General features: G+C 41.4%; 1 protein-coding gene across 3 annotated transcripts in view; it reads left to right on the top strand.

Annotated features, from left to right (window-relative positions):
* Trpc4 (transient receptor potential cation channel subfamily C member 4) overlaps positions 1-21,209 on the top strand; it is a 163,097-nt gene extending 141,888 nt beyond the window's left edge. For 2 of the 3 annotated variants that reach the window (XM_048424746.3, XM_048424748.3), the window contains 5 exons: positions 899-1,094; positions 4,106-4,300; positions 18,268-18,309; positions 18,398-18,487; positions 20,228-21,209. In XM_048424746.3, the coding sequence (XP_048280703.1) occupies positions 899-1,094; positions 4,106-4,300; positions 18,268-18,309; positions 18,398-18,487; positions 20,228-20,941 (1,237 nt within the window). In that variant the 3' untranslated portion in view covers positions 20,942-21,209. The remainder of the gene's footprint in view (positions 1-898; positions 1,095-4,105; positions 4,301-18,267; positions 18,310-18,397; positions 18,488-20,227) is intronic. The other variant, XM_048424747.3, reaches the window with a different exon arrangement.
* Positions 21,210-21,826: the final 617 nt, after the last annotated feature.

The following is a 21,826-nucleotide window of genomic DNA, read 5'->3' as shown; positions in this document are numbered from 1 at the left end:
GGACAAGAGGAAATCTCAGCCTCAGAACACATTTTTTTCCTTGCTTATTCCATGTCTCTAGCTGTAAATATTTAGCCAAAAGGGAATAGGATCATTCAAAAAGTAACAGCTGAAAAATACCTTCACGGGCAATAAATAAAATGTTATTTTCAGAAAAGCAAAACTCTTATCCATATAAAGTGGGTCTTCAGTTTAGACATCAACACAGATATCATGTCATGTGAGTTAATTAGGTTGTGGTATTACCTTGGGAAATTAATAAGCATTTCCTAAAAAAAAATAACTTCTTTTCACTCACACAATGTGGAAAATATTAGCCACATAAAGGTCTTCTGAGATGTGATCCAGCTAATGAATCTGAAATTTATGGACATCATGGGTCCCAGTGGATTTGAGAAGCAGTAATAGTCCTTCCTGGAAGCATTGGCTTTGAAATATTAACCTACATCACACGTTGGGCCAACGTGACCAGCAGAAAAACAAACCATAGACAATGCAAAAATAAACAAGGGTGACTATGTCTCATAAAGTCTGATTTACAGATATTAAGATATAAATTTTACATGATTGACATGTATCACAAATATATATCGTGATCCTTTTATTTTCCCTCAACCATTTGAGAAATTACAAAACTCTTTTTAACCCTGCAATCATGTTTTTCCAGGGTCTGAATTCTCCTTTACCCACATTGCTCCAACAAAGTGTAGCTTTCAATGCTCATTGAATAAATAATAAAATACATAGGAAAAATAAGTATAATTTTTATATTCGTTTTATAAAAATATTTTAAATTACTTTATTAAGTTTAATTATATAATTTTTGATTGAAATTAATAGCACATATATGTACATATATAAAATAAGATAACCTTACTACTTTCATGTTTTATTCCAGGTTATTTGAAACTCTACAGTCTCTGTTTTGGTCAATATTTGGACTCATCAATTTGTATGTTACTAATGTCAATGCCCAGCATGAGTTCACCGAGTTTGTTGGGGCCACCATGTTTGGGACATACAATGTCATCTCTCTGGTTGTCCTATTGAACATGTTAATTGCCATGATGAATAATTCTTACCAACTAATTGCCGTAAGTTGACAACATTGCTTTTAATTCCACATCCTTTCTTCAGAGTGTTGTTCTCAGCTATATTCTATCTTATCACCATAGTAAATAAAGTCTATAATTTGATATTGATGAGAGAGATCAGAATAGTTAATGATAAATTGTAATGTATATAAACAACAGTGTAGCATAAATGACTGTATATTATTCTATTTTCTAGGCAGAGTAACATGGACAATTAAGTCAGCCCACATTGCCAGGGAGCCATTGCCATGAAACAATCTAGAAAGAGGTCTCTCATCTCTAAGCAGCCCATCAGTTAATTCAACATAAACAAAACTCATGCCAGGCTATGAAGTTGAAAACAAATCCCAGAGATAAATCTGGTAAAGGAAAAGCCATAGATAATCAGTTTCTTTGAGGTTTTTGTTTTGTTTTGTTCTGTTTGTTTGATTTTTGAAACAGGGTTTCTCTGAAGCTTTAGAGTCTGTCCTGGAACTAACTCTTGTAAGCTCAGGAAAAACAGGGGCTGGAGAGATGGCTCAGCAGTTAAGAACACTTGCTGTTCGTCTGCAGGTTCCAGGTTCAATTCCCAGCACCCACATGGAGCTATCAGCAGTCTGTACTACAGTCTCAGGGGATTCAGTGGCCTCTTCTGGCCTCATTTGGTACCAGGCACACATAACACACACACACACACACACACACACACACACACACACACACAGAAAGAGAGAGAGAGAGAGAGAGAGAGAGAGAGAGAGAGAGAGAGAGAGATAGGCAAAATATCCATGCACATGAAATAAAAATTTTGAAAGCTTAGTAAAAGCAACAAATATAGAAATGATCTTGAATTCTCCAGACAAGTTTGTGGTACAATATATATTATTTAAAATTCTGGCTTTCAAACAAATTAGCATCATCTATTTACTCAAAATTTCAAAACCTCTGCCTAGACATGGTTGCTCACATCTGTAACCCCAGCATTTGGAAAGCTGAGGTGGGTAGACCATTTTGAATTCAACGCTAGCCTGAGCTACAGTGTAACTTCCAGGCCACCCTGGGCTAAAACCTGAGACCCTGTGTCGAAAAGCCCAAAATCAGCAACCAAAATGTCTTACCAACTGATTGATTACGGTTGAATACATAAGTGCTTGGTTACCAAGGACTGTTACGAAAACACGCCAGCTACTGAGATGGAATGCTTTAGCCACGCGAATTTACAGATTAGTGGGCTAAGTCCACTGAGAACAGCTAGAGAAACAAACTAAAACCAGGGCACAACGCATGCATGTGGGGCCCTTCCCAGTCAGACCTTAGTGTATGGCGCATGCTACAGGTTGTCCATTTTGTCACACATAGTAGCAATCATGTCGTGTCCTTGAATCTATAGCAGAACTTCTGAACCGTTACCATAACTTTTGTGAGGTAGCACTCTGCATTTTAGTTAAATTTTCGCTACAGAGGTAATTTTTTCTCATGCCCGTCAGTAAAAAAAAAAAAGTGCAATACATTAGAATACAGCGTCTGTGTTACTAGTCCAGAGACTATGTGTAAGAACTCCTCGGGCTCTACCGATCTGGGAGTGAACATCAGAATTTGTGGTTCTACAGAACTTCAGGTAACATCCTGGAGCCTGAAGTTTTATAGACTTCACATATATCCAGAGTAACAGAAATACACACACAAAACAGGCAAACAAACAAACCAAACAGACAAACAAACAAAACCCCAGAAAACCATAACCATCATGTTAAGGACAAAGACACTCCAACATTTTGGGTCCTGTGAGACACTAGATGCCCCAGCTTTGTCCGGAAGAGAACATTGCTCTGAAGTAGCATGATGTTGTCTCGTCACATGTGGATCTTGTTTTTCTAAGCAATGAACAGAAAGCATTTCTCAAATCTCCCTTTTTATTTAGCCCGTACGCTGAAGCTGTTGTAAGACAGGCAGACAGCAGGACAGAGGTAGTGACCTCTCCGTGTCCTGTGAGGGAAGCTCCTTGGGCTGTTCGCATGTCGAGCATCTAACTCTTGTGTCTCCCAAAATCTCTGAACAAACTCAGAGATCTCCTCTTGGTTCCTGCTACCCACAACTCAGAGCTGTTGGGCAAATCATAGATGTGTTGGGAAGTTAGCAGTTGTTGAGCTGAATCAATAGCACAAGCCATGACTAAAGCCTCCTTGTACTTTTCCATTGATCACAAATTTTCTTATGCATCTACTGTACATCAGTCACATACTTGATTTCTAAAAGTCCTTTGTCTCAAAACATATAATAGGGACAAAAGAAATTCACGAATAATTTCAGTATTAGGAAGAGAGAGGAGAGAACGCTGTGAATGCGTCTCCACTGCTCAAGGTTTCCTTGAGGTATGTAACTTCAACTGAGCCATGGTTTATGAGACATGTGGTCTCGGGATTGTGCTGGACTCGCAGATGATATTTAGCCATCATCCCTGATTAATAGCTCCTGTGCACATGCACCAAGGCTCAGGGCTGTGATGGAGGCGCTGTGCAACATTGTGGGTTGGTGGGATCTCTCTGCAAACGTGCATCTCTTGTATGAGGGTAGAGAGGATTATCCATGTGGAAACATTTCCACTCAGACATCCCCTGCAGCAGCAAAGCTCATCTGTGAGCGTTCATGCAGGTGGCATTTATCCGAGCAGTGTGCAGGGCCTGGGCTAGGATGTAAAGCCGCGCCTCTAGCTAGCACCTAATGAAACCAAGCCATACAGTCTTTAGGGATGGAGCTGCAGCATTGCTTCCCAGTCAGAACGAATCACCACAGCCTCTTTAACACACAATTGTGGATCTCTGGTTTTCTAAAGAAGGAGGGTTGAGCAAAGTGACAATGACGTGAGTCCGTACAGGGCAAGCCACCATCTCTGGGAGTTAGTGGCGCTTTTCCAAGCCATCTAATTAATGTTCCAACAATCCCTCTGTGTCAGGTTCGGGTTCCATCTGCGAGGCTGATCTTACATTGTTAATTAGCGAACCTGTCGGCACTTGTCATGTTCTCTTGCTCAGGACCATGCAGACATAGAATGGAAATTTGCTCGAACAAAGCTCTGGATGAGCTACTTTGAAGAAGGCGGCACCCTGCCTACGCCTTTCAATGTCATCCCAAGCCCCAAATCCCTGTGGTACCTGGTCAAGTGGATCTGGACGCACCTGTGTAAGAAGAAGATGAGAAGGAAGCCAGAAAGCTTCGGGACAATCGGGGTAAGCTCACGTCCTGTTAGTATGATATCACATTGTCAATCATGAGTTGTCTGACTAGAGTTGAATCGTTACCGAACATGGGCTGATCTTTTGACTTTCTGTTCTCGCTGATTGTACACGGTGAAGTCTCACTGAACGTCACTCAGGTTTAACACCCCATCAGGGTGGCTAGGACTCTTCACAAGCCCATTTCCTAAATGAAAGACATCACACCTGATGTAATGGGATCGGCTCTCTTCAAAGAGGCCTCCTCATTCCGTTAGCTTAGTCTTGGGGACACAGCCATCCCTTGTACCCTGATATCAAGCTCTTCTGCAATTACAGCGGCGACTTATCTGGCTTGCTCCCTCTGAACTCCTGAGTCCGTGAGAAATGATGCATGCTTTAGTATTCAAGTCCTGGTGTCCAGCATTGGATCCACCATTTAGGATGACAATGGCTATTGGTTTGTCAAGTATAGCCTTTATTATGCTAACATCTATTTCCTCTAGGCCTACTGTTCTAGGACTTTTATCAAAGGCCTTTTTTGCATCTATTGAGAAGATTATGTGAAAATTTTTTAGACATTTATTTTTATCTCTTACCTTTATTGATTTACATATGCTCAGCCTTCCCTATATAGTCAGGATCGCGAGAACGTGATCATGGTGGTTGATCTTGTTGATAAATGCCTAAATTTGGCATGAAAGCACTTTTTTTTGAGAATCTTTGCATCTGTGTTCATTGGGGATATTGGTGCCTGTAGTTTTCTTTCTTGTTGTGTCTTTCCATAGTTTTAAACTTAGAATAATACAGGGGTTTGGAAATATAGCTCCTAATTTTTGGATGATTTAAGAAGTATTTCTTGAAGACTTTCTTTGAGAGCTTGGTAGAATTCTGCTATAAATACAACTGGGCCTGGGCTTTTTTTTTTTAACCTGGAAGGCTTTTTATTATTGTTCTGATCTTTCTATTTGTTATGGCTCTATTTAAGTTGAAGATCTCCTCTTAGTTCAACGTTGGTGGTTTGAAGAACCTGGAAATCTATCATTTTATTTAGATTTTCTAACTATATTTAAAAAAAACCTTGTAGGTCTTTTAAAAGTGAAATATAATAAGATAATCTAGAGTTGAAATTACACAGAGTTGTGAGCCCCCTGCCTGACATGGGTGCTGGGAACCAAACCCTGGTCTTCTGAGAGAGCAGCAAGTGCTCTTAACTGCTTAATCATCTCTCCACTCCCAAATTTTTCCTTAATCCATTCAATTAGCCTGTGTCTTTTGATTAGGAAGTTGAGGTCATTATTATTTGAAGTTATTATTGGAAGGGGTGAATTGATGTCAGGCTGTCATTTTGAGGGTTTTTGCTGTTTGTGTTCTAAGTCCTAGTGTGTATTTCAGTAATTTGTTTTCTTTCTATGGTCTCCTGGCTAAGTTTATTCTTATCTTCAGTTCAGGTTTTCCCACCAGTGTTCTCTGTAGGACTGACTTTGTAGACATAGATTTTTTGTTTGTTATGCCCTGGGAAATTTATTTTTTTCTCTTTCAACTCTGGCAGGTAATTTTTCTGGGTGCAGTAGTCTGGGATGACATCTGTGGTTTTTTAGAACTTGATGTCCTTTGCTCCAGACTACTCTGGATTTTAAAGTTTCCATTGAGAAACCAGCTGTTATTCTGATGGGCTTTCCTCTACAGGAGTTATAATTTTTTCTCTTGAAGCTTTCAAACATTTCTCTTTATTATGTATATTTAATGTTTTAGCTATATGGCATGGGAGTTAGATTTTTTCTGGTCATTTCTATTTGGTGCTCTATGTGCTTTTTGTGTGTTCTTGCATGGATAAGCCTTCCCTTAATCTGTTCATGCTTTCTTCTTTGATATTGTTGAAGATCTAGCTTATGCCATTGATTCATGGTTCCTCTCTTTCATTTGTACCTATAATTAGAATATCTTGTCTCTCAAGGCATCTCAAATTTTATACATGTTTCTTTCATGTCCTTTTAAAACCTTTCATACTCTTGGCTTGAGTGGTCAAATTCTTCTACTTTTTCTTCTGGTCCTGTCTTAGTCAGTATTCCATTGCTGTGAGGAAAAAAACAAAACGAAACAAAACAAAAAACAAAACTCTATGACCACAGCAGCTCTTTTAAAGGAAAGTATTTAATTCAGAATTTTTTACAGTTTCAGGAGCTTGATCCATTGTCATCATGGCCGGAAGCTTGATGGCATGAAGGCAGATGTGGTGCTGGAGAGAGTTCAAAAGTTCTACATGTGGGTTTGCAGAGAGAGAGGGACTGGGCTGGGCTTGGACTAATGAAAACCCCAAAGCCCACTTCCTCTAAAGAAAACTGTTAGGTGTGTTTATCATGAGCTATTGCGAGCCATGACACAATTATAACTTATAGCCATTGATAATTCAGATGTCAACCCACTAGAGAAATTATTCTCAAATGGGGGAAACCTGCCCAGCAAAGCTTGCAGGACCATTGACTCCGAAAACTGTGGCTTTCATCCCTAATTTCACTTGTGCAATAGCAGCTATCATATCTCCTCATGACCGTGCATTTTTATGTAATGAGTATATGTAATCTCATGATTACATCTTAATCTTATGGGTGCATATATCTGTGGGTGGTCAGGAAGATGGCTTTTCATTTAGCTGTGTAATTTTAATATATTAAATATATATTAGGACATGCTTCATAACTAGATCGTGTTGCAAGGGGAGGGTGGTCCTTTGTTTGCCCTGGCCACCCAGTTAGCTTACATCCAAAATAAACACACAGAAATTGTATTAATTAAATCACTGCTTGGCCCATTAGCTCTAGCCTCTTATTGGCTAACTCTCACATCTTGATTTAACCCATTTCTATTCATCTATATACAACCACGAGGTCGTGGCTTGCCAGGAAAGATTTAGCATGTCTGACCTGGCATCTCCCTGGTGGCTCTCTCTGACCCCGCTTTCTCCCTTCCAGAATTCAGTTCTGCCCTATCAGACCAAGCAGTTCCTTTATTGATTAACCAATGAAAGCAACACATAAACAGAAGAAACTCCTACACCAAGATCTATTTGTCCCATGAGGACCATAGACACTTAAAAGCCTGCTTTATTCATTTTACTTGGACTAATGTCAAAAAATAATAATTTTGGTCTAATACAAACTGCACCCAATTAGCTCACTTTTATAAGAGTAAGTTCAACCTAGACCAAAGTCTTTTGATAAATAGATCATAAGTTTAAAACTTTAAAGGTACGCATAAGATCAGAGTCACAGATGCCCAACCAAGGTTACTAAGCAAAGCATGACAATTCTTTGCTTGCCTGTCTGCTGACAGTAGACCTATGTCTCAAAGTTTGTCACTGGACAGTGTACCACACACACACACACACCCCTCATTCTGGTCACGGTCTGACTGCTGGAACCTTGGAACCTTGTGTTGCCATGACAATGACTCAGCTCCCTATCACTTATCCTAGGTATGTGCTTTTGACCAATGAGAGACTACTCTTGTAATTTTTATTGTTTATTTCTTCAAGCCTCTCGTAAAGAAAAAAAAAAGAGTTTCAAGGCAAGAGAGAAGTCTCTAGAAGAAGCTAGAAGGAATTAGAGGTAGGATAGAAAAATTAGAATAGAAGCAGAAACATAAAAAAACTGATTCAGAAAAGCACAAAGTTAGAGATTCATTCACCCTCAGACCTTCACTGACTGTTGCTTCTTCTCTGTACCCTGAGAGGGTCTTTGGGCTGGACCCCAAAGGCTCTTGTTAAAACACACACACACACACACACACACACACACACACACACACACACCTGCTCCATCAAGGCCACACCTCCTAATCCCTATCAAGCAGTGCCACTTCCTAACAACCCAGCGTTCAAATCTATGAACCCCTGGTGCCATTATTCCTCAACCTGTCATGCCTGAGTCGCGAGACACCCCAGCAAGACCACACAGAGCTGACTTCCCATGCAATTGCACAAGGTTTCTTGATTGTACAGGTTTGCGAGCAGGAGCCCCTGCCCCACACACTCATGCACCGGATGAAGGAGAGAGGCCCTGAGGACACAGTGCAGGGGATCTTTAAAGGGAAAAACCTGCAAGAAGGTAGTTCCCATGCCTTGACTTGAACAGATTGGGTAGGGAGATAGTTGGCTCTAAAAGTCGACAGGGAATTTTTGATAACTGTAAAAATGCTTGTTTGTCTAGCTTCTGATTGGCTGTTCTCGAGTCTCTGGAAAGTCAGGATGTTTTTGAGCGGGGTGTGGCTTTTCTCTGAATTCACAGGTACATGGGGTGGGGCGCTCGGGGTGGGGTGCCTTCTAGGTTAGACTCTCACAAGGATAGGGCCTAGGTTTCAAAAAGCTTTAGTCTTGTCTCTTCAAAACCACCACAAGTTCTGGTATTCTAAAAGCATCTATTTGATCCATTGTGCTAGGAAAGGCTTTCTGTTGGGCTTTTTAAGTCCAACTTCATTTCTGTTTGCGTTCTCTTCAGTATTTCTATGTCTTTCCTGAAATCAGTTTTCAAATCCTCAATTGACTTTGCCATTTCATTTTCGCTGTACGCTGTGTTTTCCCGATCTTCACTCAGTTATTTCTTGCCGCCGTCTTTGAGTTCACTGGGGCGTTTGTTCTTGCCTTTTAAAAACTCCTTGAGTTCTTTGGAGTTTCTGGTTGTTCTTTTAAATCTGAGTCCTGGGATTCACCCAGATCATTCTACTTGGAGACCATTTCTACAGGAGTCCTTGGTTAGAGGCAGGGATATGGCATCTTGGCCCTTCCTATTGTTTTTGATTTTGCTATGTGACGTGGACATGCGGTTTTCTTCATGGTGTCTGATCTGAGAATCTTGCCTGTGTCAGGATGGGCCAGTGTGGGAGCTGCATATCTAGAACTCACCCTGGGAATGGGTAGATATCATGGACATGTTTAATTTAGGGGGAACTCACCAGGAAAAGTGTGCAGAAGCTGGGAAACCAGAACCAGGGCTTGAATTACGGTGCTGATGTGTGGGGTTCTTCCTGTCTGCTCTTAACCTGACATTCACAAGGCTTTGTGATTGACTCTCGTGGGGCTCTTTCCTACTTTGAGTGTCGTTAATTGTTCCTTCAACCCAGGATCAGTTCTATTCTAAAGGGAAATTGGAATTGATTGGCATGGGAGAATTGTTGCTCAGGGGATGTGGTTATATTTGCTCCTATATACTACGATTCCTGCGCATGAGAAATTATAATTGGAGAATATATTTCACCTTACAGATCACAGCTGGATCAGGAAAATGTCCTAGAAAACCTCCTACTAACTCACCGTCTCTATCAATGACCTTAGAAAGGAGTGGCATCCTTTACTCCAAATGTTTGAATTGTCCACCAAGCCATGTTAAATTCAAACCATTTTTAAAATATTGTAGAATAAATGATTTGAACAAAAGAAGTCTTTTAAGGCTCAGTAAGCAATAATGGCATGTTGTTCCACAGGCCAGGAACTCAGCTAGAGTCTGAGGCATAGAGGAGGGGCAAAGATGTGGCCTCAGCATTGATGGCATCTGTGGGAAAAAGATGTAGCAGTGAAGACATTATAATAACATCTGTTAAACAGACTAGTCAATATTCTAATGCAGTCGCCCACAAAAAGCTGTATAAACAATTACTGTCATTGTCCATCAGGTAAAAGCAAAATAGTTTCTGGGATGCAGATATCCAGATTACTCCCTTCGGGATCAAATCTATTTACTATATTTTAGTCTAAGATATTTTTTTGGAGTCTTATTATGTAGCCCAGGCTGGTCTGGAATTCACAGAGATGCTCCTTAGTACATTGCCTCCAACACAAGTATTGTTATTTTGAAAAGGGAAAGCCAACTCATGGAAATGTGTCTTTTTCATATTCCACTTTTAGGGGAAGCAGAGGAAATCTTGAGTTGTAAGGTGCTTGTGAGACTTGTCACAGCCTACCACACTCTCCTCTGATACTACGTCTTCCTTTTCTGTGCACACAAAGGCTGGAGGATCGCTCTAAGAACTGCCTCCAAAGCCACTATTGACAGTCTTTAGTCTATGGCATCTCCAGTTCTCGGATGCAAGGGGGCTCTGGGAGTTCATTTGGGCTTCCTCCCAATCTAAGCGTTGAGGAGCACAAACCCTGCATTGCTTCTGAAGTCAGAAAAGTTTAGTTCACTCAGGGGCTCAGATACATGGCCACAGATGATGCATGGCTACATATGAAATTTAGTTTTCTATCAAAGGAACAATTCTGATTTTTGAGAATGAGACCTTAAATAATGTGAGTTACAGAGTTTTTTGTCTAGAGATTACTGTTCTCAAAACACAAAATTCTTCTGATGTCTCTATTTTTAAATTTGCGTCTTTGGCTCTAATCTGATTCACGGAAAGTTAATTTAAGCTAATTGACCACAAACCATTCATTTTTTCCTTTGCAATATACAATATATAAAAAATTTTCTGACCTTTGATTGTGTGTACTTTAGTGACTTGAGAATTTATGCCAAACCAAATATCCTGAGTCATGCCTTCCTCTTCATAACTCTTTGTAGCACCAAATGGATCTTGTTTTCTCCCATTCAGGGTTTTGAATAAGCTTTGTCCCAGCCTAATTTAACCCTGTTGGAATCTACTGTTTTTCTGCTTTCTAAAGACATAATTGCTTGACTTATGAGCTCTTAGTTGTGAATATGTATATATATATATATATATATGTGTGTGTGTGTGTTATAGAAAATATACTATAAGCTCTTAGTTGTGAATATATATATGTGTGTATATATATATATATATGTTTAATTTGTATAGAAGCTCTTATCTACAAAATGAAAGAAAATAAAATGATTATTGTGAAACCTGACCAAAAAGATGGTTCAGGGGTGAAAGGTTCTTTCTGCCTGAAGACCAGGGCCCATGGGGTAGGAGGAGAGAACCCACTCCTAAAAGCTGTCCTCCAACCTCTATACACATGCCATGGTGTATGTGTCCACACATGCACACACACAGAGAGAATAAATGCTTGTAGTTTAATTTTTTAGAAAGATGGTTGTGAAACTGTAGAAGATTTTAATGAGGAAAGAAGATGAAAAGGCATTGGTATTACTGGGAGGGCTCTCGTACTTGGCCAGCCTTTGTGACAGTTCATTGCATATACACATTTCCATTATGAAAAGGCCACACTAGAGGACCGGGGACATGCACTTTGCAAAACCAAATCAAATCTTAAACTATGTTTGCATCACCCTCCAAAGAGAATTTAGAGATCATACAATCAAACCATTTTATTTTCTTTCTTTCTTTCTCTCTCTCTCTCTCTCTCTCTCTCTCTCTCTCTCTCTCTTTCCTTCTTTCATTCATTGTTTTTTGTTTTTGAAACAGTTTTTCTCAGTATAGCCTTGGCTGTCCCTAGAACTGGCTTTGTAGACCAAGCTGTCCTCGAACTCACAGATATCCACCTGCCTCTGCCTCGCACATGCTGGGATTAAAGGTGTGCGCCACCATCCCCAGGCCAACTACTTTATTTTTAAAAAAAAATTAAAAAAAGAAATTGTGTATTTATCCAGTTTCTCAGGATTCCGTGCTTCTTGGGGACAGGAGCTGGAGGGTGGGGTACAAATAGGTCTGTGTGCCTGGCTTCCCATCACCCCCCCCACACACACACACTCCCTATTCCTAGGCATACACAGCAGCTGGTTTCCAAGTTGTGTACTCAGCTTTTGATTTTTCTCTGAAGCCTTCGGAGATCTCAGCTGACTATGTCTCAAAGGTCTGAACTGGCTGCCTTGCTTCCTGCTCAGACCAGCAGTGTGTGTACGTTTATGTCATGCTTTTGAAACATAAAACTGTAAATTCAGCCAGAGGCGATTATAGTCTTCAAGGCCTTCCCTCTAACTTTCTTACTGTGGTTCACGTAGAGCCTCTCGACGTTCCTAAGTTGTGTGACTTCACACTGCTGCTCGTTCTGTGCCCACTCCCAGAAAGAGCCTAGAACCCCAGCTTTTCTTGGGAGCAGCTGCCCTGTCACCCTCCGGGAGCCCATTATTGCTGATCTCATCTTGTTGTTCACGCTTCCTGGCAATCGTAATTCAATAGCCATGAACGTTCATGTTTGTCTTACCCTCAGACTTCCTCTGATGGATGGTTGGTATTTTCAGGTAAATCAGCCTTTCACTTGACTGTTTTCTGCCAGAAAACATAAGTGACGTACCGATGTTCTATTGTTGAGCAAAATTTTTATAATGGAAGTAACCCATTACCGGCAGGTGGCTTTTCCCTAGGTAATCATGAAAATCCCACTCAGGGGACCATTATGGAGAGTCTACTAATCAAATAATAACATCAAAAAAAAAAAGCATGAGTCAGAGTGTGTCTTTTATTTTATGTCTGTGACCACCTGGAGCCCAGAAGACGGTGCTGAGTCCTCTGGAATAGAGTCACAGACAGTTGTGAGATGTCACGTGGGTGCTGGGAACCAAGCCTGGGTCCTCTGCAAGAGCATGCAGTACCCTTCACCACGGAGCTGTGTCTCTATAGCCCCTTGTCAAATGCTTTGCCACTACCTTCATTGGTACTAAAGCTTTAGTCCTCAGACTCGCGCTTATACCAGAATCATCTCGAATTCTTTTTTCAGATTGAGACTTTAATGAGAATTCTAGGAAAGCATTAGGACCTAGCTCCGCTTTATACGATAAAAACCAACCTCTGTGCTTATTGCTGGAGAGGTTCAGATACATTTAATTAAAGTCCAAAGAAGCTAAGGCAATGCCTCCCCCAAAGCATTTAATTAAAGTGAAATGTTCTTCACACCATAGGCCCCAGGTGGCTTTCTAACTGGAATGCTTAAATTAAAGGGCAGCATACTAACTCCCAAACTACCAAATCTTTGATAAAACCACAGCATTTCTTGGGTTTCACATTTTCCACTGTATAATTTTCTCTTTAGTGCGTAGTAAAACATGAAGCATGGTCTCAAGGCCATGGAGTGTCATTCAGCCCTGCGATGTAGATGAGCTATGAAAGTCTAATGAGTTGTCACGGAAATATAATTAATTAAGTCGGTGCAAGCGAATTAGAGTCTGTGCCCTTGCCCCGCCTAGCATTTTAAAAGAAGGAAGTTAGTGGTCCACGCCTGCACTTCATCTTTAGAGGTAATTTGTCAAAATGTACAGACCGAGCTGCGCTGCTCTCAGTAGGTCTTACAGAAGGGATATCGACCATCCATGCAAAACCTGGCTTCCCCTGAGTTTCTACTATAAGATTTGCTGCAAGGGAGTTTGTATTCCATTTACTTTTCCAAATGGCAGATAGTATAGAAAGGGCTTGGTACTCCTGGAAATTTAGGAGTAAGATCCTGAGTGCTTGGTCTGACAATATGATACCCAGGAACCTTGCACCTTTGTTTCATACATGTAGAAAGTGTGATCACTGAGAATAATTCACAACTGCGTTCTGTAATGACGAGAAAGTGTATTAGAGAGGACGCTAAGTCAATCCATCTCAGAGTCAAACCGCAATTTTTGGAGTAAAAAGCCCGTCCTGCGTTGGCCTTTTGCCAACACAGCAGGTTGCAGCCTTCCAGGGATTCACTAAGCAGAAGAAAGGCTAAACGGCATAATTCATGGGCCGGAGGCTCAGCGATAGACAGAAACCATAGTGGAAACAAAAGAAAATGACCCTGAGAGCTGACTGCAGGGAATCGGCTCTTTGCAGAGGGTCTGACATTATTCTACACAGTAGACCTGGAAAGGAGAAAAGCTAAAAAGCCGGCAAATGTTACACTGCCTTCCCCAGGGCACCTCTGTGGCTGCAAAGCCCTCTCTGCTTGAGAGAGCCTGGTGCAGCTGTTGGAACCTCAACTTCCCTTACAGCAGCCAAGACTTCTCGCTACTTCATTGTTCTCTCTCCATTAGTTCTATGATTTCAATGCCACAGCCAAGCCTAGCATACCCTGTGGAGCCATGGCTTATACCAAGGTGACAGGCAGGTATGCCTTCAGCCTCCGCCTTGAATGCCATCTTGTTAGGAAAAAGTCCACATGTAATCCAGGTGCATATGGTATAACTGACAAAGAGAACCGCAACATCATGTGCATGTCTTCCCTAGACACATGCTAAACAAAGTCTTTGATCACAGTTGCAGAATTGACAACCATTTGAATTAAAATTAAAAGTTACAGACTGCAACTCTCAGCCCTGCCAAAGCTTGCAGAAATCTGATTATCCTTAGTCCCTTAGTGCCTTTAAATCAAATACCCCTCATTACATTATTGCCATAAACACTTTGGTCACCTCTCGTGTTGGTTCTGTTTCAGTGGTAATTAGGATGTGATCTCTTCCCTGAAGATCATAAAACACCGTCTAAAGGCAGATTGTCCCCCACTAGAAAGGCTATAAGTACTCCAAGTATCATTGATGGTGCATCTATTATAACATTTAACGATATTGCTAATTGGCAGCAATTTTACGTATGTTGTAGAGAGTAATTGTAAGTTTAACGCTCCTGCTCTCCTCGCCTTGATTTGTGAATTGGAAACCCAAAGCCCCGGTACCCCAGAGTGTGAGCTCACTGTAGTTGCATGCAGACTGAGGCCCTAAGGGCTTTGATCCCAGCCATGTGCAGACCTGTGTGAAGCTGCACACGAAGATCTCGAGTGATACAACTTCCATACCAAGAACACCAAGGGTCTAGGGCCATGGCCAGAAGCTGTGAAAGTCTTCCTTGCCTGATGCCAGACAGTGGTCACACTTCCTTCCCAGGACACCTGGTTAATTCAAAATCCAGACCCTAAGAGTCACTGACTGGACTATGCCATGGAAGGTTTCTCATGAAGAATCCAGACCAATTTTGCCAATCTCTGTCACATTCTAGCACCAGGCAGGTTCATTCATCCTATTCCAATTTTCAGTAGCATCTATATTGCTTGACTTGTCAAAATCTTGGTGCCCCATGTTCAGCGGGAAACCTCCCTCCTAGCCCCTAATCTTACCTCTCTCTCCCCTGTGCTCACAGGCCACTCACAGGCTCCCCACTGTGTGTGTTTAGTGGTATATTTTTCCATTTCTGTGTCTCTCTCACTTCATCACCTTACATGTAGAACACAAGCCATTTAAGCGTGTTTCATCCGTCATATCATTCAAAGGTTTCTTGCCTGTGAAAGAATAATTTTACATATGAACACTCATGTCGCCACCTAATAAATGTATCTTAGATTGGCTGTACAAGCAAAGAGCTGTGCTACAGAGACAAAGACAATTCACAGGGACTGTGACAGGTGTGCAATGCCATGCAGAGAATTTCATAAATCCCGGGCTCCCGCAGAAGATGGTTGACTTCTGAGTTTGACCATCTCTTCTCTTGCTGTGCCACTTAAAAGCAAATTTCCTGTTCCCACCTCTCATTACTTCATGATCTAGCTGAGCAAAGTCCTGGGACCAGGATGAAATCCATAAAAGAGAAGCAAATGCATTGCAAAGAGAAGCAGACACATTCAAATTATGTTTCCTCGGAAGGAATCCTGGGGATTGGTCAGCTTATGAAGTTGGAGGGTTCAGGAATATTTTTTAATTTGTGTCGGCCCATAATTACACTGCGAGGAAGAGGGCAGGTGAAGGACGCTGACCCCAATAACAGATGCTGTGAATCAAATCTTTTGTTTAATAGTTCAAATTCCCCAGTGAGTTTATTTCCACTGTGAAACTTTGAAGTCTCTCCGTCTGAGGTGCAATCAGCTCATCTCCGTGTCTAGCCTGATCCCATTTCCTTCACCTTGCATCACCACCACCACCCACTTCTAATGCAGACAAGAGGGACAGGCAGGCAAAACAGAAATGAAAACTGGGATCTTTGCTGAGACACCAGAGAAGGGGAAAAAAGAGATGAGATGTTCGGCCTGCGTGGCCCTTGCAAGACTAAAGGGTATTATGTAAATGACCCAGGAGACAGAAAATAATCAGTTGACAAAATATGAACCACCTTAAATTAGCCATAAACCCAACCAGTGCAATTTAAATCCTCAATTAGTTAAATAAACTTCCTTCCTTCCTTCCTTTTTTTTTTTTTTAAAAAAAAGCTTTTCCCAAGTCAAATATATTTATGGTCCACTTTAAACTATGTTCTTTGTTCCTTTTCCTATTTTAATTAAACTTGTTGACTGTAGATATTAGGGAAGGTTCTAGAACCTAAAAGAAACTGTGCCCGTTTTAATATTTAAGCCCACCATGATATCCTTGCTTATCATTCATAACTCTATCAACGTTAAGCTGAGTTTTGTGCTCTGTAAAGTTCAAACATGACCTCAGACTTATTTTGGCATGATCTTTTTGAATCGTTTTAAAACGGTTCTAAGAAACCAGGGAAGGCAAACCGACTGAGTTGGCTTTCTATCAAATTAAGGGTGTGTATACTTGAAGCATCCTGGAAGTCATCTGTTCAGTATATTTTAAGAAATTGGTTTACAACAGTTTTTTACTTTTCTTAAGCTGAAGCAGGTCCACAGAGCTCAGAAGGCCACTGCTTCCTTCTGGAAGTGCTTTTCCTTTTGAAGTTTATCTTGAGTGTTGTCTCAACAGGAGGCAGACACCACCCCCATCTGGCGGCCTAGTCATAAAACTCCATGTTACACTTTTCAAGATAGTCTAATCTAGTTTGGAGGCAAACGCCTTAATCATAGAGAGAATCCAGTTCCCATGCACTGAGCGATGTTCTCAGTGATTGGTGGCTTTAGGAGTCGGAGCCTTGTCTCCCTCCTTTCTGTAAACCCCACTGCTTGTCCTGAAGCAGAGACACTGCTTAGGATCAGTAGAATGGAATTTTGACTTTTAAAATATATTTTCTGATGAGCGTTTTATATGTATGCACAGCTCTTTCTAAAATTCTATTTTATCAGCCTGTGATTAAATATTGACTAAGGACCAAGAAGATCAAAGCCTTATTAGACACCCAGAACTAGTATTCCCTTTGTTTCTCAAAATATACCAAACGAATCCCTTTATTGTGTAAGTGTTTTTATTTAGATTGTTTCCAGTGTTCGTCCTTCAGGGTTAATGTTACAGTTTATTAAAATGCATTATGTGGGGTCACCATAGTCAGGTTTTTGCTAGTGTTTTTAGAGTACTTGTGAAAGACGAAAAGATAAAATTTTCATCTCATTTATTATTTAACTCAGCTCTTAATGGACCTTTCCCGTCATCATCATCTTCTTCCCACTCTTTCCGTCCCGTCATTGCGCACACACCTACCCCTCTCCTCATCACAATCTCGTTGAAGAGCTAACTGACTGACGTAGGAAGCACAGTGGGCGTGACTCAGTGGGGGAGGACTTACTGGGAGGACTCAATCATCAGCCCTGGCTTCTCTGGGTGCCGCCTCCTAAACTTCATGGTTAAAGGTGGCTGAGAGTCACACTCACCACCTTAAAAATCATAAGATTAATTAATGGTGTGGATGAATAATTAATTCTTCATTCATTGATTTTTATGAAATCTCATCTAACTAAAATGGGAATTCCCTTCAATGGTCTATAGCAAATTCACTGCCCTGTAAGATTTCCAGTCATGTATCACCACCAACGATGACTAACTTCTATATATTTCTGCATTGATATTTATGAAAAAAAAGCATTAATTCCATTTGCTATTTCCCTCCCTGGTTATTTCCTCTCTCCACCTTGAGGTATTTCCAGGGTTGCAGAGTGTGTATCCAGTGCAATTAGTTCATTCTTTTCTGTCCTGCCCCAGAACCAAGCTTCTATCACTGCAATTGTGTTTGAAGAATCCTGTAGATTAAATACATGTGCTTTTTGACTTTTGTCCACTGGTTCTTTGGATGTGTGTGATGCCTCTCTGTAACTATGGCTCATTGCGGACCCTCCCGCCCCGCTTTGGTGACAAAAGACAACAAGAACAGCCTTATTTATAGTAGCAGTAAAGTTTCGGATAATAACGGACCTGTATAACCACACAGGAATATCTTTTCCCTTTCAGCGGCGGGCTGCTGACAACCTGAGGAGACACCACCAATATCAAGTAAGTAATGCTGGTGTTCAGTCCCCAGATTGCTGTTATAATGGGCAGAAACTGAACTCCTGAACTGAATGTCAATCCTGTCTCTCAGGAGGTCATGAGGAATCTGGTGAAGCGGTACGTGGCGGCCATGATCAGAGAGGCCAAAACTGAAGAAGGCCTGACAGAGGAGAACGTCAAGGTAAGGCCTCACCTGGAGGCAGCCTGTGGAGGCAGCCTTTAAAACCAGAGCTGCAAACGCAACCCTATGTGTTCTTACAGACATCCGTGTCATGCCTTCTGTGCTTCAAATTAAATGTCTATGGAGCTTAGGGAGAGGGAAGACAGACAGAAAAACAACAGCGAAGTAGAGATAGTTCCCAAATTGCTTTGAAACATGCTTAACACATTGTCAAGGGGACTTAACTTAGTTGAAAGGGAAAGCCTAGTCCCTACTAGCATGCTGACCCATGACCCCAATCCCTGCTACCGGGTAAGCCTTCCATGTGGATGTCAGCCTGATTTCTAAGTTGGAAGTGTTTACGAACCAGCCCACTAACAATAGCACAAAGTTTCTGGGTCACTGCAGCTCTAGGGGGCAGGGATTTAAGGTGTGCTTTCATTTTAAGCTTAGTCTTTGGACTTGATTTTCTAATTTTAAAGTCATGTGACAGGTAGTGAGTGAAGATAGGAAAATGAGAAGTTTCAGATTAAATGTTAAGCGATTCTTTTATCCCACATGACTGTCCAGAAATGTTAGAGGAGTGTTTAAAATGAATAAGATTCGACAGGCAAAATCAAACACACCAAAGCATTAAAGACCTTTACAGCAACTGCAGCTAAGCACTCATTGAGGTCAGCAGGTCAGGGAACTGGCAAGCCTACAGCACAGATTGTCAATTAACTAAATTCCAGAATATTTTACTGTAAATATCAATGATGAGGCTAAGTGATTCTCTTTGCCCTGTATGGCAGTGGGGGATGGGGTGGGAGCAAAGAAGTTTCCTAAAGACATAGGAAAAAGATCTAGCAGTCTCATGTGAATTGGAGCCAGGCCTTAAGGACACAGTGGTTGGCGTAAGACATTCCCCATGGTACCGAGACTTGGAAGTTTCTCGGAAGGGAAGGCTCCATGTTAGTTTGCTTTGGATACCCCTTTGCATAGAAAAATGTTTTAAGACATGTGAAACCCAAGAGCATGAAGTAGCCTGACAGTTAGATGCAGACTCCAGAGAGAAAATAATTTGAAACCACCATCTCAAAGAAAACAAAACAAAACAAAACAAAACAAAACGCTAAACAGTGACAGAGAGTACAATCCCTTCTATTTCCCTTTATGTCACCCTTAGAAGATTTCTTTTTGTGTATTAGCCATTTTTCTCCTCGTTGTGACAAAACACTAGAGAGCGGCACCTTAAAAGAGAAAGTGTGTATTTGGGTCATGGTTTTAGAAGTGTTGATCCATCTGGCAGAGAGGGTAAGGTGGAATAGTTCCCGTCATGGCTGCCAGGAGTGGAAAGGGGCCAAAGGTGCTATGTAGTCCCATGGATAGTCTCATTGTGACCTCCTTTTACCCTGTAGGTCACACCTAGCCCTAAGTGCCATGGTATTATGAATCCATCACGAAATTAATCCATTGAGTGGGGCTTGTGTCTTCATTGAGCAACACAGACACACCCAGAAGCATGCTTTGGGGATCTCTCTGCTCAGTCATGTTGGCAAGTGAAGACTAACCGTCATACTAGGACATAAGATGCCAACAGGGAAGTTACATCAAAATGACACCAGGTGACACCGAGAGAGCCTGGCTTGCTAAGTAGAGTCCCAGGAGAGCAGAGCCCTAGGTCTTCAAAGGTGCAGGGCCATTTCAGATCGATCTGTGACATTAGGATATAATATTTCCCTAAGTGACCCCCTAATCTGTCATTTAAATCTCACTCAGGAACTAAAGCAAGACATTTCTAGCTTCCGCTTTGAAGTTCTGGGATTGCTCCGAGGAAGCAAGCTCTCCACAATACAGTCAGGCAACGCGGCAGCGAGTTCAGCAGACGCCGACGAAAAGAGCCACAGCGAAGGTAATAGCAAGGACAAGAAAAAGAATCTCAGCCTCTTTGATTTAACCACGCTGATCCACCCGAGGTCAGCGGCCATTGCCTCCGAGAGACAGACCATAAGCAATGGTTCCGCCCTGGTGGTGCAGGAGCCGCCCAGGGAGAAGCAGAGGAAAGTGAATTTTGTGGCTGATATCAAAAACTTCGGGTTATTTCATAGACGGTCAAAACAAAATGCTGCTGAGCCAAACGCCAACCAAATCTTCTCTGTTTCAGAAGAAATTGCTCGTCAACAGGCGGCAGGACCACTTGAGAGAAATATCCAACTGGAATCCCAAGGATTAGCTTCACGGGGTGACCTCAGCATTCCTGGGCTCAATGAACAGTGTGTACTAGTAGACCATAGAGAAAGGAATACGGACACTTTGGGTTTACAGGTAGGCAAGAGAGTGTGCTCCTTCAAGTCAGAGAAGGTGGTGGTGGAAGACACTGTCCCTATCATACCGAAAAAGAAGCATGCCCACGAGGAGGACTCGAGCATAGACTATGATTTAAGCCCCACGGACACAGCAGCCCACGAAGATTACGTGACCACGCGATTGTGACAGCTGGAGGAGGAACGTTTACCATCCCTATACATATTTTCCATAGTGATATGGGTGGGGGAAATGTTTGAAATTCCATTATCAAATGCTAATTGACACTTTCTAGTGTTTATCCATCGTGGCATAGCAACCTGTAACGTGTTTGAGCAAAGCAGAGGCAACCTGAACCCACCCCCCTCTTTTGTAGCCTGCTTTTGCTTTCACGGTTTATTTTACAAATGTTTCTGTTGAATAAAAGCACCTTGTACTCCTTGTACTGTTAAAACCATCCACAGAAAATTTCTAGCTATCTTTTTCAATTAAAACCAATGCAATTGATTACATGTGGCAAGTGACTCCTACAGTAGACATTTTTATATGCGAAACAGAGTATAGGGAAATATTAAAGGCTGGACAGTTTCACAACTTGAGGGGAATTGCTAGAGATAGTTATTCACGGAAGAATTCCATACAGCATTACAATTTGTTTCTAATGAGCCACCATTACCAAATTACTTCTTGTGAGCATGTGAATACGCATCAGACACAGTTAAAACAAGCTACCATCTGCCCGTGAGATCTATATTCCAACCCTGTAGGACCAAGAAAGTCTGATGCAGTTTGCAAGTTATCTAGGCTCTATTTTTAAGAGTCGAAGAAGAAGGTTTGTCTTGATGGTTGATGGTTTGTGTTTGTCTATTTGTCCTCAAGTTCTAACCTCCAATCTAAAACAAACAAACAAAACAAAACAAACAAACAAAAAAGCCAAGTTGTGAGCTTCAGGTTTAACTACTTATCAAGACAAATGCAGATCTTTGTCTTTGTCCCCAGTTTGGAAATGCAGCTCTTTGCAAGGCTCTCAGTAAATAAAACAACAATAAACTCTGGTTGTTCAAGAGAATGAGC

The sequence above is a fragment of the Myodes glareolus genome, chromosome 20, assembly GCF_982192425.1.
Source record: "Myodes glareolus chromosome 20, mMyoGla1.1, whole genome shotgun sequence".
Lineage (NCBI taxonomy): Eukaryota > Metazoa > Chordata > Mammalia > Rodentia > Cricetidae > Myodes > Myodes glareolus.
Note: the sequence above shows the minus strand (reverse complement) of the source record. Positions and strands in the feature narration are given on the sequence as shown.